Source organism: Meleagris gallopavo, chromosome 2, assembly GCF_000146605.3.
Source record: "Meleagris gallopavo isolate NT-WF06-2002-E0010 breed Aviagen turkey brand Nicholas breeding stock chromosome 2, Turkey_5.1, whole genome shotgun sequence".
In the NCBI taxonomy this organism is placed as follows: domain Eukaryota; kingdom Metazoa; phylum Chordata; class Aves; order Galliformes; family Phasianidae; genus Meleagris; species Meleagris gallopavo.
Window position 1 is genome coordinate 79736105 of NC_015012.2, and position 17762 is coordinate 79753866.

At 36.6% G+C, this 17762-nt stretch overlaps 1 protein-coding gene across 1 annotated transcript; it reads right to left on the reverse strand.

The window, feature by feature from the left end:
• Positions 1-1633: 1633 nt before the first annotated feature.
• On the reverse strand, positions 1634-17307 carry LOC104909922 (unconventional myosin-VI-like). Its single transcript, XM_031552565.1, has 6 exons — positions 17146-17307; positions 10980-11049; positions 6268-6341; positions 4149-4278; positions 3312-3417; positions 1634-1727 (listed from the first exon to the last, which is right to left on the reverse strand). Exons 1-6 carry the CDS (start codon positions 17260-17262, stop codon positions 1649-1651), a joined length of 576 nt encoding a protein of 191 aa, XP_031408425.1. The 5' UTR covers positions 17263-17307; the 3' UTR covers positions 1634-1648.
• Positions 17308-17762: the final 455 nt, after the last annotated feature.

The following is a 17762-nucleotide window of genomic DNA, read 5'->3' on the forward strand; positions in this document are numbered from 1 at the left end:
TATTGTCTAATATATATATATATATTAGAACAGCTGTTCTCAAAACCACCTTAAAAGTGCCCTTTCAGATTAGCTTCAGATTAAATGAATGAGAGATTTTATTTTTTTTTTACTGGCTGCAGTTTTCAAGCATCTTAAAGAAAAACCCATACAGAAAGAGCTGCAGCAATCTAATGCTTGCTTTATATTTATACAAGTCATGCATGGTTTAAGCAGTTTGAAAATGCTTAGTAGTTTTGAAAAACAAGGCTACCGACTGTACTTTGATAACTCTGAAGATAAAAGAAAATCAGATTACTGAATTGCACTGACAACAAACCAAAGAAAATCTGTGGGATATTTGAAGGCTTTCAACTAAAAAAACATGCATTGGAAATTACGTGAGCAGAAACTCAGGTTTAAAACCGACAACCATCTACAAATCTATTCCTACAATTGAACTGTGAAGGAATAACTACAGTGGTCAGATAAATTAGAAATGATAATACATTATTTGGTAGGACACCAGCATTAAATTCTTTGGTTTGGGGTTTCTGCTTTGTTTTTAAAGCATAAGCTTTTAGCATTTGCAAGAAAATCCAAGTCTCACTTTCATAACCATCTTACTAAGAGGCCCTGGTAACTGTTCAGGTATCCAGATACTTTACCTATTAATAGATTTGAAGAATGGCTTATGAATTTAAGAAATTTACAGGAGTTCTTTCACTAGGATTAAGGTTCCTCTATTAACACAGGTGCTTTAAGAACATTCATTAAAACTGTGCTTCACAAAATTTAATTCATGCATCAGATGCTGATTAAAAAAACCAAAAACGCTGAACAAATAACTTTTCTCAAAATATCTACAAGTACCAATTAATTCTCCACCCCTTGGGCCACTTTTAAGTTCCTTCAGCACATAGTGAATTTCACTAAGGACCTGGTTTAAATAAACCTTCAGCAATAACAGACTAAAGTAGTACATCTCTTGAGTGATCCTGTGACTCAAACTATGTAAACAGAAATACTTAGTTTAAGAAAAAGACACTAAGAGTAATGAAATTCTGAAATAAATCTTCAAGAAAAGAAGACTGAAGCTTTTTCAAAGTGGTTGGTTTTTGAGATGTGTGTTTCTTCTCAAAGTTATTTCCAGGTTAATCAGGAATTCCATGCAACATTGAAAAGGGTCAACCAAATAACCATAAAGAAAAAAAGTCTCTTTTGATCTTGTTTGTGAGTCTATTATAAAGACAGACACAAGAAAGTGTTAATCCAAATGATATGCCTTATGGCAAAAAACATGAACAACTCTGAACTATATGATAAACCTCTCTCCTTTATCTGACTTTGAGAACTTCATAGTGAGAAGAAGGAATTACATCTTTCTAATAATAACAGGTATTAATGAGAATGCAATCTTAGCCTTGTGGATTAAGGCAACATAAAATCCAGCAATGGCTACACAACAACTCAAACTCCACATCAAGGACTGCGTGACCCTATATTAAATAAAAGTGAAGCAAATCATAAATAAAAAAAAACCTAAAATCATAAATAAACTACCTAAATTACTCCACAGGAAGTCTGATAGTATTTTCATCCTAGTTGTTATTTACTGACACTTCAAATTCAAAAAGAATTTTAAAAAATATTATAATTGAACCTTAAATTAAATTAGGTAAAATTCAATACCTTCTACAATTCTGTCATCAATATCTTGGCCAGTACCGTAGGACTCGGTCAAATATCTGTAAAGCAAGACAAATACAAGTAAATTACTGAATTTTCCCATGTGTTTCCTAAGTTAAACACAAGTTCCATGCATACACCTTCAGCATTCACAGCCATCAACGTTAATAAAATGCCAAAGTGTAGATGGTAATATAGGAAATTGCAATGCATAAGTAAAATAAGAGTCAATTTAGCAACTGAAGAAAGAATTGAAAACAAATCCAAAACTTAAGTTGCACCTCTTTTTCTGCTCCCCTACTCCCAGCTCTCAAGTACAGGGCATAACTCTTGGAAATTTACAACTAAATCTGGGACACATTATAAGCTGTTCTTGAAATAGAACCTTCTAAAACAGTTCAGGAACATTAACAGAACTATATTACTACCTTTTGCCTCCTGATGAGTACACAAGGAAAAAGCCTTCCTGTTTTAAAAACTCAATAATATTTTGTACACACACTATGTGGGGGCAGTGGCAGAGAGATGCAGCAGTGTTGACATTTGCCTGCCACGTAATCAGAACTTCCTCTGATGAGAAGCAGAAGAATAACATCCTTTGAGGATATTCCTCGGGGGATGTTCTCCCAGTGCGTGCTGTGTTTTGTGGGTTTTTTAAGCAGGACCAAAGTTGTGAGCCATATTCTGTCAGGACCTTGCTGCAACTCCTACAGTTCTCCAGTAAAGTTTGCAAAGGGGCAGAGAACAGTGTGATGGACAGATGGACAGCCATGATGATTCTTCCTGGGATATAAAAGATAATACCACTACCATATATATGACGCCAGGAGAAAGGCAACTAAAGATTTACACAGGAAAATAAGGCAAGGAGAGGACAGAATGAATTTAAACTGCCTGCACTATGCTTTCCTAGATAGTCAGGCCACTTGTATTCTAGTTGAATTTAATGGAGCATTACTCTCCAGTTATAGTGTTCCAGAACGACATAAATCAGTTAAAGTAGGACACAAATATGGTCAAGATTATTTAAAACATTTAAGAGGAAGGCTGATCAGCAATATGACCTCCACACAGTTTAATGTCCTTGATTCAGCATCTTGCATACATGAACATCAATAAATAAATAAATAAATCCCATTATTTAGTATTTATTCAGCAAATTAGGGTAGAAATATAATTGCAATTGTCTCAGCAATTAAGAGTTAAAAATTATGGGTCATCAAGCAAACTGAAGAAACAGAGAACAGGGAAAACAGATAATTGCACACTTATGGTAGAAACAAGTGTGTCTCACAAGACACAGTTAAAAAGCCTAGTTTCCATTTTATCAACGACAATACCAGACACAATACCCAAACAACTGCATTATAAACCATAATAACTATATGATGCCAATACAAGTGAGTTAAGGCTTCTGTAAACGTACAGCCATTGCCATATGTTCCATATGCTATCATGTCAGCATTTAAGTTTAACTCTATGAATCTCATGAACTAAAGTGTATGTAGAAGCATACACGCAACCTTCTGAATCAAGACTTAATGCTGTGCTACTGAGTACCTGATAATTAGCTCTGTCTGTATTTCAAACAAACACATCAAAACAAGAGATTCATTGAATAACTTTGGTTCAAAATTACAAACCTCAAAACAAATTTAGTGTTTTCTGTCTTGCCAGCTCCAGATTCTCCAGAAACTATGATGGACTGACTCATCTTGAGTACTTTCATATCACGGTATGCTTTATCAGCTTAAATGAAAGAATACATGAAACATGACAAATTATGCTTGCAACTCTCTTGAAAATTTAAATAAAAACTAGCCACAATATAAACACGCAAATTCAGCATTTTCAAAAAAATCTTTACAATTGAGTGTATTACATTTTATTGAAGTTTCTCTTTGAATTACGTGATTGCTGTCCACCCTCTAACACCAACACGTGACAGCTTGGAGTCTTTGATAGCAAAAGTTTACCAAACTCAGATAGGACAAAGTAAAATAAAAAACATCCACCTGGAATTGAACATTTTCAGTTAAATGTGTTCACAAAACCAATTTTCCTTTAACGTATTTTTAAATGCACAATGTGACAAATCTTTTCTTAAGCACAGTTATATTTGTAATCAGGTTTATACCAATAATAATACTTAAGTGTGTTTTCTGTCTATAAAATAATGTGATTTGGCAATGTAGTGAAAGAAAAATGCAATCACTATATTTTGCCAGTTTTATGTCATTCTTCATTTTTAAAATGTGATTATATTAAAACTGTTCAGACATAAAACACTGGAGGAACAGAACAGTCATAAATAGTTGCCAAAAGTCTTCGAACTGTATATCAAGGTGGTGAAAATTTGCAATTTTAGCCACCATGTTTTATTTGTAATAGCTCACAGTAATTGAATCAAAGGTGCAATTTATATACAACTACAATTTAGTGCTTGCTTTGTAAAAGACAAAATCAGACTCAGTACATACCAATAGCAAAGACATGTGGTGGCAATGTCCCAAGTGATCTACCCTGGTACTTTTTAATAGCATCTGAAGAATAGAACTTAGGTATATCAAAATATGGATTCACTGCAATAAGAATGTTGGCTACATACGTCTGTGAAGAAAAGAATTAACAGCAAACTATTAGCTAGTATCCAACCAAAGTGGTTAGCAGCAATTTTCTATAATTATTGAAGAGTAAAGTCGAAGTACAGCAATTAGATTTGCAATTTTCTCCAGCTAATGCAGATAAAAGAAGAGATATGTTTTCAGAGTTCTTCAAATTATCTTTCCAGGACTTCTGTGAAAAAGCACTTCTCAGGAGAATTTCCAACCACTGAGCTGTGCAGCATGTCCCGAATTTGACCTTTGCCTCTCTCCTTTAAAACGATTTCCTACTGTACATGTTTCTGGATCAGGGATAAGGCATCACGACTTCCTCTTCTAAAGCAAAAAAGTAAGCTTTTGGCTAGCATAATGCGGTCTTCTCCAATGAGGACAATAATTTTTCAATATCAAATGGAAGCAACTCAGCAGGAAGGACTGACAGAATAGTGCCTGGGAAATCGCTCAAGCCAGGCAATAAAAGCATTCAGCTGAAAGAAATTAGCTACAGCCGCTTCCAAAGTGAGAAATACAGAATACAAATGCTTTGTAATTGACAAAGAACTTGGGGGGAAAGGCTGCTTTTTACTTTTCCATCTGAAAAATCTTTTATACTTTCATTTTAATGATCAGATCACATACAAGTATGGCCTGATGTCTGAGACATAGAAAAAAACAGATTAGTGGGAAAAGGTATAAAGAATATCAGATAAACCCTCAGACTGAATAACTTATTTGGTTTATTGTTAGTGAGCATATCCCAGGACTAAAAATCTCCAGACTGAATTTTAGACACTATCATGAAAAGCTGATAGAAGGCTGGATCACACACAACACACCATTTTTTTCAGATGCTTCTATTTTCATCATTATTTCAATGATGTAAGATACAAGCACAGAGCTCTTCAAGAGCTGCAAGTACTAAAATTAGTTTTCTTTTCAGTAACAAGGCAAATACTATCAATCAGAACTAAACAAAAAGAAAATACAATACATTCCAACTGTATCAAAAAGTTACAATGAAATGGTAATTAAGATAATTTGATATTTTTCCAGAAAATATATGTACACGGGGCAACACATTAGTAGCACTTGTTTAAAGGGAAGAAAAATTTTATGAACCTAAATACTATCCTCCCTCATGATAAGGTCAGTTTTAGAGTTTATTTCATTGTTTTTTTGTGTGTTTGTTTCATTATTATTTTTCCAGTACAGCATTCAAATCATCATTTTAATTCATTTATCTTAAAGCTGGTGCTTTATCTTGAACCTCTAAAAAATTTATAGCTCTGTAAAGTTAACTGCAACAAAGGAAAACAACTATACTTTATGCATATATAAGAGGGTATCACTCTTAATTCATTTTAGAGCAGCAGACTAACAAAAAGGTTGATTTTTCTTTCTGAAACACTGACACTTAGAAATTGCATAGACATTCTGCATTATCAGAAGCCAGCTTTCTATTAGAAAAAAATAAGAAATAAAATTCTTATCTTTCTTCTGTTTCACAGCTGTCAGTGTCAGGGCAGATGGCAAGGACAAAATGTAATTCAGTCAGAATTCATTAAGTACAATTAGGCAATCTGATAGCAATATAAAAGATTAAGATGGACATCTGAGCTAGGAGGTGTTAGAGACAGCACCTGCTTGCTTCGTTCAAAAATAATGAAGAAAGAACCATCTTTGTTAATAGCTACTGCAATGGTGAAGTAAGTTCCCTACAGGAATTGACATCTGTGATACTGTGCTACAGTTACAACTGAGCTGTCAGATCGAGAAAAATCTATTGCTCTGCCTGGTAAATTTAGCTAGCATCTAATACCTGCCTGATACAGGTCTTAAGCAAGGTAGCAAAAAATGCCTGAAACCTCTAAATTTACAATGTTCTGTGATTGGAGTTTTTTTTGTTTTTGTTTTTTGGGTTTTTTTTGGTGGATTCAGTGTTTTTTTTTGAAAGGATACTTTCATTATACTGGTTGACATGACAGGTAATACTTACGTAAATTCTGTCCTTACTGTACCGAACTTTGATATTGTGAAGGAGAGTGGCTTCATTTAAATACATAAGGGAACCTAAAAGTAAAAGAGACATACAGCATTAAGAGAACACGACCACTTTTGTGTACAGCCAAGCAACAAATCTTAGGATTAAGGAACATTTTACTTCTTTCTTTGACTACAGTTTAATCCTATCATTCCTATCTCTATACTTTGTTGAGGCAGAACCTCTGACTCAATCAGTATACACTTTAAAAATTGTAGACCTACTCTTTATTGTACAACCTAAGTTAAAGAAAGTTGCTGAACCAAGAATTAAACTACAGGAACCTCAACAGAGATCCTGCAAGTGTAAATTGTCAGCTCCAAGGTCTCTTATAACATCCTCACACACAAACACAGTGCTTTCCCCTCCATGCTGTTCTACAAGCATGGAAATCAGTGGCTATCAAAATCCATCGCACCAACTCTTATTCCTTCCACCTCCTCTCTGATCTCTGCACAACATCCGAAGGGCAACACCATGATGCTTTGAGTAAATGCTGGCCTCCTGGAGATTTTCAGCTCTTTAATTTTTCCAGTGTATTTTCTAGAGACAGCAGGGCAAATGTCATTGCAACATCAAGCACCAGTGCAACCTTTCACATCTGTAGGCCTACTCACAGAAACTGCTGGAGGAGGACAATATTACCACAACAAAACCTACCTATTTTTTTCTTTATATGTTAATACAGAATAGCTGCAATTTCCACTAGCCCATGACAAAAAGGCAATGCAAGGCAGAGAGCAGGCACATGCACAGTTTTAACACACTGGCAAAGCTAGGCCTTGTTTTCAGCTATAAAACTCTGGAATGTGTTTGGCAGTCCAAAATTACAGAAAGCACTACTTATAACACAGCCTCAGTTTTCAAATATGTCTGGTCATCTTCTTCTATTTGCCTAAAATTCAACTGCAGAACACCATTTTGTCTTGTTACAATTGATTAGCTACCATACTTAGTATACCTTAAAATGTTAGTGGCAAGTGAAAAGTTGTATACATTTGACTACTGTTTATAGAATAAGCAATGAGCGATAACTGCAACCCCCTACTTCACGAGGCCCATACGTGCATTATCACTAGACAGTGACCAATAAAGTGTAGAGAGAGAGTGTCATTTCTGAACTTGAGCCAAGTGGAACCGATGCCCCTAGGGCCTGAAGGCCCTGGCAGAGAAAAACAAATCACAGAACCATAGAATTGCGCAGGTTGGAAAAGATCTTAAATTCTAGCTTATTTCTGTGGATATTAAAGACAGACTGCAAATTCGCATTGCCTGTAGTCCATCTGCTCAGACACTGCACCCAGAAAGGAAGCATGAAGCTCAGCAAGCAGCTCCTAACTTCTCCCTCAGCGTTCCTTCTACTGACTCAAAAGATACTGGCAGTAGAATAGGATATTATGTATACCAAAACCAGTTTGAAGCAAAGGTCACTTCAGCAGTGGTTTGCAGCCTCTCTCTGGCGTATGTAGCTCCACTGAATAACAGTGCTTCCTTCCCTAACTAAAATATAGCTTTAGTTCAGATGACTGGAGGCATTCACATTTCTGAAAGGACCTTGCAGCTTCTGAGTTGTTTAGAAGAAACCATCTTCCTCTGAAAGATCTCTTGTACATACAAACCTACTACGTCAGAGGCTCCTAGACCACAAATTGCATGGCTGCCTTAGCAGACCTATTTATGCAGTTACCTCTTTGAATGAGGTTGTCCTAGGTGAAAGACACATTATAGAAGGAAATGAACCAGAAATTTTTGCTCGCTCCAATGAAAGTGAAATCTCCTTCTCCCTGTGGGCGTTGGTGAGGAGGGGGTTGTAAATTTTGAACGTTGTTGCTTATGTTTAATCATTTTAATTCTCAATACTGAGTTGAGAAAATACTGTATAGTAATCGTCTTTGTACACTTAAAATTCAAAAGAAACAACCTTCTCCCTTGAATGCATCCTCAGATGAACCTCATGTGGCTTGCATTATGTTTTAAAGGAGATAGTTAGGCATCCCCCAGAAATTTGGTAATTATCCAAATAACACAGAACCCAAGTTTTCAACATTCTCTTAGTCCCCACTATTCTCTTAGCAAAAGGATCCCAGTCCTCATTAAAGGTACTGTCCCTGCAGATTCACCATGTAATGGGAGCTTGTCTCCAAGAGAAACAGTCACCTCATAGCAAGATGTGCAAAATAAAGCTTATATCAGCAATTTCAAAAATGCACATTCTTTAGAATAACCTCCATAAGAGCAGCAGCCACACCCAGAAGCAAAGACAGTAACCAGAGAGAGAATTACTGTTACTCATATTGCTCGTTCCTAAATATAAGCAGCGTATGTGCACAGTCATGTATTTATTTACATATACAAAGTTCACAGAAGTGAAGTCAGGCACTTAACGTCAGGAAATGCCAATGTCAAATCCATACATGCTGGCTCTCCTGTGCACGCAATAAAGCAGGGTTTATATGGAAGATTATGTTTTATCCTGTAATTACAAGGCTCTATGTCTGCTGGATGCTTTTTAAAAATAATTCTTATCTTACATCCTGCCCTCCCCATTCCTTCCTTTTATGGCTTTTTTTTTGGTCATAAAAAAATAGATGTTCCACACGTGGTGATAGCCCCCTAAAATTGAGTAAGTTTAAGGTTGTTGGAAAGTGGAAGAGGGATGTTAATCACAAGAAAATGTGAATTACTTTAATCTGTACCATTTGCAATATTAACATTTGAGAAATGGCTAGGTTTACAAAAAGGTTCTCTCTTGCAGCCAGCCTATTAGAGATATGGAAGACTAAGGGTGGAGGAAAAAATAAAAATACTTCAGCAGATTACTCCCTGGAAGGGAGTTAATCACTAAGGATAGGTTTGAATGGTAAGTGTATTATTAACTAGTTCTTCAGGATTTTTCAAAACTATTATAAGGAGAGACAGAAAGCACGCAGTAGTTTGTCAGGCTTCCCATGATTTATATTTAACATGCTCTTCTTAAAGATCAACGACACTCAGCACAAATTGCAGAATGGCTTCGGTTAGAAAGACCTTAAAGATCATCCAATTCCAAGCCCCCTACTGCAGGCACAGTTGCCAACCATTAGATCAGTTTGCCCAGAGCCACATCCAACCTGGTCTTGAATGCCTCCAGAGATGGAATATCCACAACTTATCCACAATGTTCTCTGAGAGAGAAAAAGGCTAAACTTGGGATTCATATATGCTGGAGGTAAACCTCAACTGCTGAGCAAAAGGTAGAAATACGTTGGAAGTCTGAAAACAATATCTGATACAGAAAGGATTGCTGAGCAAAATATTTTTAAGTTTTATATTTTACTTAGTAAACCACAGAAGACATTTTCTTCAGTAGGAGGACTGTTTTAACTTAATTGAATAGTACTTCATTAAAATCTCAGATTATATCTTTTATCTCATTCCAATTTTCAGTTCCCTGACTAGAACACTCAGATGCCAGGACATCTCAGTAGCATCACTGTGACAGAGAAACACATTAAATGCATTTCCCTAACAATCATCATGGGCACAGAAGACAGATACCAACTTTGAAAAATTCCTATCCACTTTAAATTCACAAAAAATACCAACAAATGGAAGCAAAGCTGTCAGTTTGGTTCCACCTGTAAAAACACTGCATCATCTCAGTCCAGTCAGAAGCCTCAAATCTCCTTTTCTTGTTATTACAGAGCAGTTCCAACAGTTGTACTTCCTGCCATGGGATATAAATACTATTTCATAACAGAAACTGTGGATCTTAAATCATCAAAACAAATTTGAAACTCCTACTTTTTATTTATTTTAAATGAACAACAGAAGTTACTTTTCCCCACCATTTATGAAGTTACAAGTTCTTTGGTCAACCAATAATCCTCATCAGAAATACTCAAAAGAATTCCATTCATCAGAACTTCAAGACAGGATAGTTTCCATGAATGGATTTGTTCACAAAAAGCAACAGTTCTGTAAAAGCTGATGTTTTCTCACTCATCTTTCTTGGCACTCTCTCTTTTCACCCTAGATTTGGGTACTCAATTTATTTCTACCCAACAAACCACAAAATATTTAACAAAATAAAAGGCCTGCATATCAATACAATTTCTATTGTACAAGTTCACTTCAAAAGTCCTTCTCCAACATCACTCCTTTACCTGATTCAGTATAGCCCATTTACATTTCCAGTAACCCCAAAGGGCCTGGATTCCTATCTCCAAATTCTGAAAACTTATCTTGACATTTTCAGCTACTCGTGCTTCCTCAGGAATGCTACCTGAGGAATGAATGGGCTACATGCAGGAAAATGCAGTAAAATACAGAGGCTGATAAAGTAATTAATTCTTAGGCTTTGCTGTAAAAGATATAGTTAATCATAAAATACTCATTGCAGTTGATCAAGATGCTGCATATATCCAAAGTCAGTCAAGTAATAATTGCACCTGAGAATAACGCATGTAACTATGGGTTTCCTCTAAAGTGCATGGATGAAAATTTTAGAAAAAAAAATGCAATAGATTATATTTTATATGGGCCTACTTTCAATTTAAGGGGTTAGTAAAGTTTGTACACAATTTCAAGCAAAGAAACAACACAAAAAGGAAATATTACAAGCAAACAACTTTCTCACACTTTTTTTTTTTTCAAATGCATAATTCATTTTTAAATTTGTAACTTACAATTATCTTCCACATCTTTTTTACTGTCCTCTTCAGCAGGAAACACTTGATTGATAGCAGCCTGGAAAGTCTGTTAGATGAAAAATATTAACATTGTCAAAATTCCTTCAAAATAAGGACTGTCTTGTATCATGTTGCAAGTAAACATACCACAACTGAAGTTTCTAGCTTTATAACAGCTTTGGAAATCATACTCACCTACTAGGTGTAGACAACAACTGCATCATTTGCGTTACTGAACTACACTACAAAAATTGCTGTAATATAAATTCTTACTGCAAAAATATTTGATCCTTTTTGAAAATTGCACATAGTCGTTGGCAAACAAGAGACAATGCCAAAAATAAGGATGAGAAAACTAACAATACTGCAAAGGGAAGAGAATTCTAAAGAATGAACAACTCCCTTAGCTTTGCGATGAAGGAAAAAGAAGAAAAATGAAATTATTAGTTCAGTGGAAGTAGTGTTGTCATATTCACATTTTGTTATAAAACATTCTCACTTAAAACATAAATATTCAGTAAACAATATTCTCTATATCCCCAATTCCCGTAATTCAGGATTGTGATCATTTTCTTCAGCAAATCGGTATTCAAATTAAACAAGACTTTTCTTCAGCCCCTATACTTCAAAGGTATAAAACCAGGCAGTTATCAAATGTTCATGTCCAAGTGGAAATATTCATATTAAAAACAACTTTGTTTCTCCTTTATTCTCCAGAAATCACAATTCACATTGCTGTAAAAATGAAGGAAAAAACATCCCAGAATGCATGTATTACAGCATATGCAGGATAGTGTAAGAGGTAAGATTTCAATTATACTTCTTGTTTACAGTATTAATAGCTTGCTTGAGCCACCTAGGAATGAAGAAAAACCCTGTTGTACCAATTAAACATGACAGCCCCCATGCTGTTACAGGCCTCTTCCCTGTGGAAATGCAGATAAGAGGTCTAGTTTACTCTCTCTACTACTTTAAAAGACAACCAACCAGATCAAAATGAGTGATCCTAATAAATGAGAAATTTGCTTGTTTAACTTTGTATCCAGCAAGACAGTATCATGAGAAGCATCTCACACGGAAATTTAGGAAAAAATACAGCAATTAGCTCATCTTCGCTTCACTACAAAAGATACAGTAACTGTGATCTTGTAACTTAGACCATCACAAACATCTGCACATTCCAGCTCTCTCTGAAGAGGCACAAATTAATAACATCACTGAGCAAAAGTAATTTCTGCCAGTTGAAAAACATTCTCTCTGCAATATTCCTTCCCTACAGAGTTATCACGCTGTATGCAGATTACAGTCATAATAATTTATATTTTGCCATTTCCTTATTTGGATTGAAAAAAAAAAAGCATAAAATGCTTCTGTAAGGGAAAGGAAGCTGCATGGTGACTTCGGAACACTTGGATGCTTATCAGAACACCTTCCTTCAGAGCACGGCGAAGCTGCGGCGGACCCGAATGTCACCCATCTCAGCAGTTCGGTTCTAGCAGAGCAGAGAGCCCTTCCCTCCCTCTCAAAGCACTGCAGTTGGAATATATTACCATCATTTTTTCTGCAAGTTTGTTGACAATAAAGGTGTACCTTATTGGGTACACAACAATTTCTCACATACTCAGTTCACAGAATCACAGAATTGTAGGCGCTTGAAGGGACCTCTAGAGATCATCCAGTCCAACTCCCCTGCCAAAGCAGGCTCCCTTGACCAGGTTGCACAGGTAGGAGTCCAGGTTAGTCTTGAACATCTCCAGAGATGGAGACTCCACAATCTCTCATTCTTTTCATCCATTTTGAATGAAACAGCAGAAAAGATTAAGAAAGCTTGACTGGCTTCACAAAAATCTAACTTCACTTGTTCTTGTCTGCTGATGTTTAACCAGTACTAAGGACAGATTTTTTTTTAAAAAGGAGAAAACATGATATGCAGCTACTCTGTAACACTTCACAAATCTTTGATGCTCCAACATTTGACAGATCTCAATCCAGTTACACCACATCTATCTCAGAAGAGGAAGGAAGAGCTTTTTCAATCTCAGCTTTCTGATCAAAGATAAATCTCAATGAGAAATTAATGAGAATTTATACTGACTGTCCTCCTTCATTGTCTCACACAATGGAAATTTTGAAATAATTGCTAGAAATTGCATATTAGGTTTGCTGCAGAGACAGCTTGTGACAAACCAGATGCCCTTCCCCAAGCCTTTCCTGTCTTATCTAATTTAGTATAGTATCATATCTAAATAATTAATGAATGTCAAAACTAATAAGTAATATAAAGACAATTGTTCTCCTGATGGATTTTTTTTTTAGATCAGAATAGTTTAAACTATGTGAACCAAGAATTTTACTCCTGTCACGGTTGCTCCAATGCTTTATGTTTAAGGTGATTATTTCTTGTGTAGGCAAGTACATTATTTAGAAGATGTAAAGCTCTAAATATTGCTAAATGCCATTAAAATCTAACCTAAGAAAAATAGGTAAGCTATCATATAACTATCATTTTAAAAATATATATATTCATTGTTGTCCTGTAAAGTAAATTGACTTTAAGAGGAAAACGTTTCAGGTCAAAAACAATTTAAAACACAGTTTAGGACAAACTTTCTAAAACTTGAGAGGATATTATTCTTATGAAGTGGTCTCAGAAGGCAAAGCAGATGATTTGTGGGTTTTTGTGTAGACTTTTTTTTCCTTTTTGTAATGAGGCAGGCCTTGAAATCCAATGGCAATCTTAACAATTTTTCCAGAAACTAGATGAGTGAAAAAAGATATCTTTCCGTTCAAGCAGGATCTTCTTTCTGCCATGTAATCCAATATGTGTAACCATGCCTTTCTTTATACCTTCCAGATACAGACAGGGAGACATCCCTGCTCTCAGCTGCGTTTCACAGAACAACTTAAAGCAACACCATTCATTTGGTGGATAAGAGCCTGCTTTATTTGCTCACGCAAGCTGAACTCACTGCTAAAATAATGCCTTTGCTTGAAAACACTGAACTTTGGACATTCTGATCCTTACTTTCAGAGCACATTTATTCATTTATACTTAACTTGGTAAAATGCCCTTCTGGTTATTCAGAGCATACTAGGATAGGGGCCCCACAAAGCCTTCCAGAACCCTTCAGAGACTTTCTCAAGAGACATCAGGTGGCTCTCAGGTGAACACAACAGGGGTGTAAGCTGGGGTCTGCAGCAATAGGTGCTTCCCCAGCAATGCCAGAAACTCATTACTACAGTACCATGTGGGTCCTAGAAAGGCCTCTGAAGATGCAAGCCCCTCTGAGGCATCTCCTTAATCACTTAATTCAGATTTGCCACCTCTAGGAAAGTATTAAATTCCCTGTTTGGATATTACACTCAGATCTGCCTTTGCCCTGTTATAGCATCAAGCAATACAACAGCAGCTATTTTCAACAGTTCCTAAGGTCAGGATTTCTGATAAGTTTGAAAGTACATTCTGAATACAAAATGTGTAAATGCAGCATCAGCCAAGTATAACAACAGGCTGTCTTTCCACTGCCTCCCTCCTGGCACCCCAACATGGGACAGCAGGCAGGACGCAGGCTCCCAGCCTGATGGGACCTCACTCATTCACAAACCACTCTCTAGATTCCCTCTTTTCTTTCCTGTTTTTCCACCCCTGGAAGCCCACAGTCTAGATTTGGGGAGCAACTCCCATCACATAGCTCGTGCACCCTCTCTTCGGATAACAAGCTCTCAACCACGTGCATTACTCTTACACAACACAGCCTTGGTTATTCAGATCCCCATCTCTCTTTAGACGCCTTGGCAGGGATAAGTAAATACTGTAGCTAGCTCTACATGAGCTGTGGTATCTTGAAATGCTATTGCTGGTTCGTAAGTAAATCAGCATGTTTGCCAGCTACCTCCACCAGTCCAGGCTGGGCTTCACAACACAAAGCAGTCTGTGGCCACACATGCCCTAGGTCCTCCTTCCTGCTGCTGCTTGCTGCCATCCTGGAAATTTTCCACTTCTCGGCTGCTCAGGCGGATCCCCTGTCTGACCTAGTTTGCTGCGTTACACAGCTCCATTGACATGGCTGAGGGTGCGTGCCACTGCAAAGCCATGGCTTGATGTGGGCAGGGGAAGAAGAGAAGGCTTTAGGACAGCAGGAAAATGCTGCCTCACAGCATTTATTGCAGTTATTAACAACGCATTTTAATTAACTATTAATGGTATAAAAGGCAACAATCAAGAGAAGCATACATGCACATTTCCTTTTCAGTTAGTTATCTTGAGTAAGGTACCAGCTTCTCCAGAGAATACGTATGACATGTTAATGACCCAGATTAAAAAATAATAATAAGTTACACTGCCCGGGTATGTTTACATGATCGGGTTACTCATCTCCTCCCTGTAATTATCACAGGCAGTTCTGGAGCTGCTGGATCACTCCTTACTGAAGAGCACTTTTCAGCTGTCATTTTGAGTAAACAAAGTTGATAAGCGTGGGTTCAAATGCTGACTTCTTCAAACCAGTGGCCCCAGTGCACAAAAAGCAGTGTCTTGTTCAAAAGACAAAAGCAGTCAAAAACATTTCACTATAAAAGGAAATTGATGTCACTTTGGAAAGACTGAGAAGGTAATGAAGATAATGCTTTGCTCCACCGCTGTGAATATAAGTGTGGTACTCAGAAGTATAGGACCATAATCTCCACTGAATTTAAATGCCTAACTGTGAAATGTTTGGTCCCTTACATGAATGAAGGCACATTGTTCACTGTGAACCATGAAGGTAAAATATCTGTATTTTAGAATCCATTTTAAGAAAATAAGAAGAAGAAGAAAGAAGGAAAAAAAGGAAGGAAGCAAAAGAGGGCTCCCAAGACAGCACACATATTAGAAATAAACAGAGATTCAAGACTCTCTTTATCAACTATTTTTGTTTTCAATATGTGAACTTTTGCTCACATCAGAACCTTTTGGGGGTATAAACAGAAACAGGGCTAGGGGTCAACATCATTTAAATCAGTAAAAGCCTACTTAATCACAACTTTGGAATACTTAATATACTCTTATCTGAATAATTTTGCTTTTTCCCAGACCGAAGAATGCACCAAACGTACAGATCTTATCTCACACACAGACATCAGATGTTACACTTTTTACTTCTAAGGAAAGAAAAACCTACTTCCTGTAAAAAATATATATATTTTTTTTAAGAAAATCCAAAAACATTCCTCCCAAAGGAAGAACTGCTGCATAACCTTTTGATCTATGACAAAGCACTCTCTATTACTGTAGACGTGGGAAAAAAAAGTTATCAAAAAAATTAGCCTTTCCATATCTGCAGTTACAAAACAGACCATATTGTCAGAAACAGCATACATCAGATACCGAAAGACCAATTTACAACTTCTAAAACAACGTACAACCTTTTTTCAGCTAGTAAAAACAGGGATGCTGGCCATCTGAATTAGGATAATTAATAGTAACAAGGCACTTTCTGTAAAAACTGACATTTAATTATGATGTACTGAATTTGAAAGATGTCATGATAAATGATGCAGCTTGAACACATTAATTAGGACTTCATTTTAGAAATTATATTTCTTTTACCTTTAATTTAGTGTAGCAATTCCATAAGACCTTTGATTGACATTATGCTACACTTCATAGCACTCAAGGTAAGAGGATTCATCACTCAATCTTTAGCAATGTAACAGAAAATTGCCTAGTCTAAGACAGAGCTTAGCACACTCCTGCAGGACTCTCTCAATATGTATCTACCAGAAAAGTGAGAAGTTAATCTCAACAACAGATTCCGAACCAGTCTCAAATTTAGAAACATCAAGTACACAATACTGAATCAAAATAACCATGGAGATTCAGTCTCCCCATCCTTCTTAAGCACATACACATTCAGATAATTGACAGAAAGCATGCACTTGTTATCAGTGGGATATTTCACTTGCCCTGCAAGCTAAAGCAGAATGAAGTTCCTTAGCCAAGCACAGCAGAACAGAAAACGTTTTCCCCACTCATTCAGGCTGCATGTAATGGTGGATGTTGGAAAACATTTGGCCCACAGGTTAAAATATTTATTTATTTATTTATTTATACACACACACACACACACACACACACACACACACTTAAGGTTTTTCTCTGTTCCTTCACTTATCAGACACTTACCTTGCCTTTTTGATTCAAAGGTTCAATAGTTAAGTAGTCAGTACCAATGTCCACAATCATGCCCATCTGAAACCCATCAGTTGGGTGTGGAGCCCAAACGGGCTTCCCATCCTCCATTGTGGGAACTATCCAGTATTTCCTGTAACAAAAGAAGAAAAGTTGTATACAGATCTAGTTAGATGTCAGGATTTAGTACACAGACATTAGTTTACTATACTTATTCCTGTTACCCAGCATGGAAGCAGCCAGACAACAGAATGAAGCAAGCCTGTCAAGACACACTCTTCCAGGCCTTTTCCATCCTGTGATACTTTCCTTTATTCATAGAGGACTCACTTAAGCTTGTGTAAGAAGATGATTCAAAGACTGAACAATTTTCTGGGTGGTCCACAGACTACTACTAACTGCAGTTACTACTAACAAGCTATGAACAAAAAAGGGAGCGTAGCTCAGTGAAGTATGAAGTACAGGACAGATTCAAAGCTAAGTCTATACTATAAGTGTGTAACTTTATAGATATGTATACACACACACACACGCATGCAATGAATCATACAACTAAGAGAGGCTTGTCTTTGCCTGACCTGGGGTGCAAATACCTTAATTTCTGTCAAGGG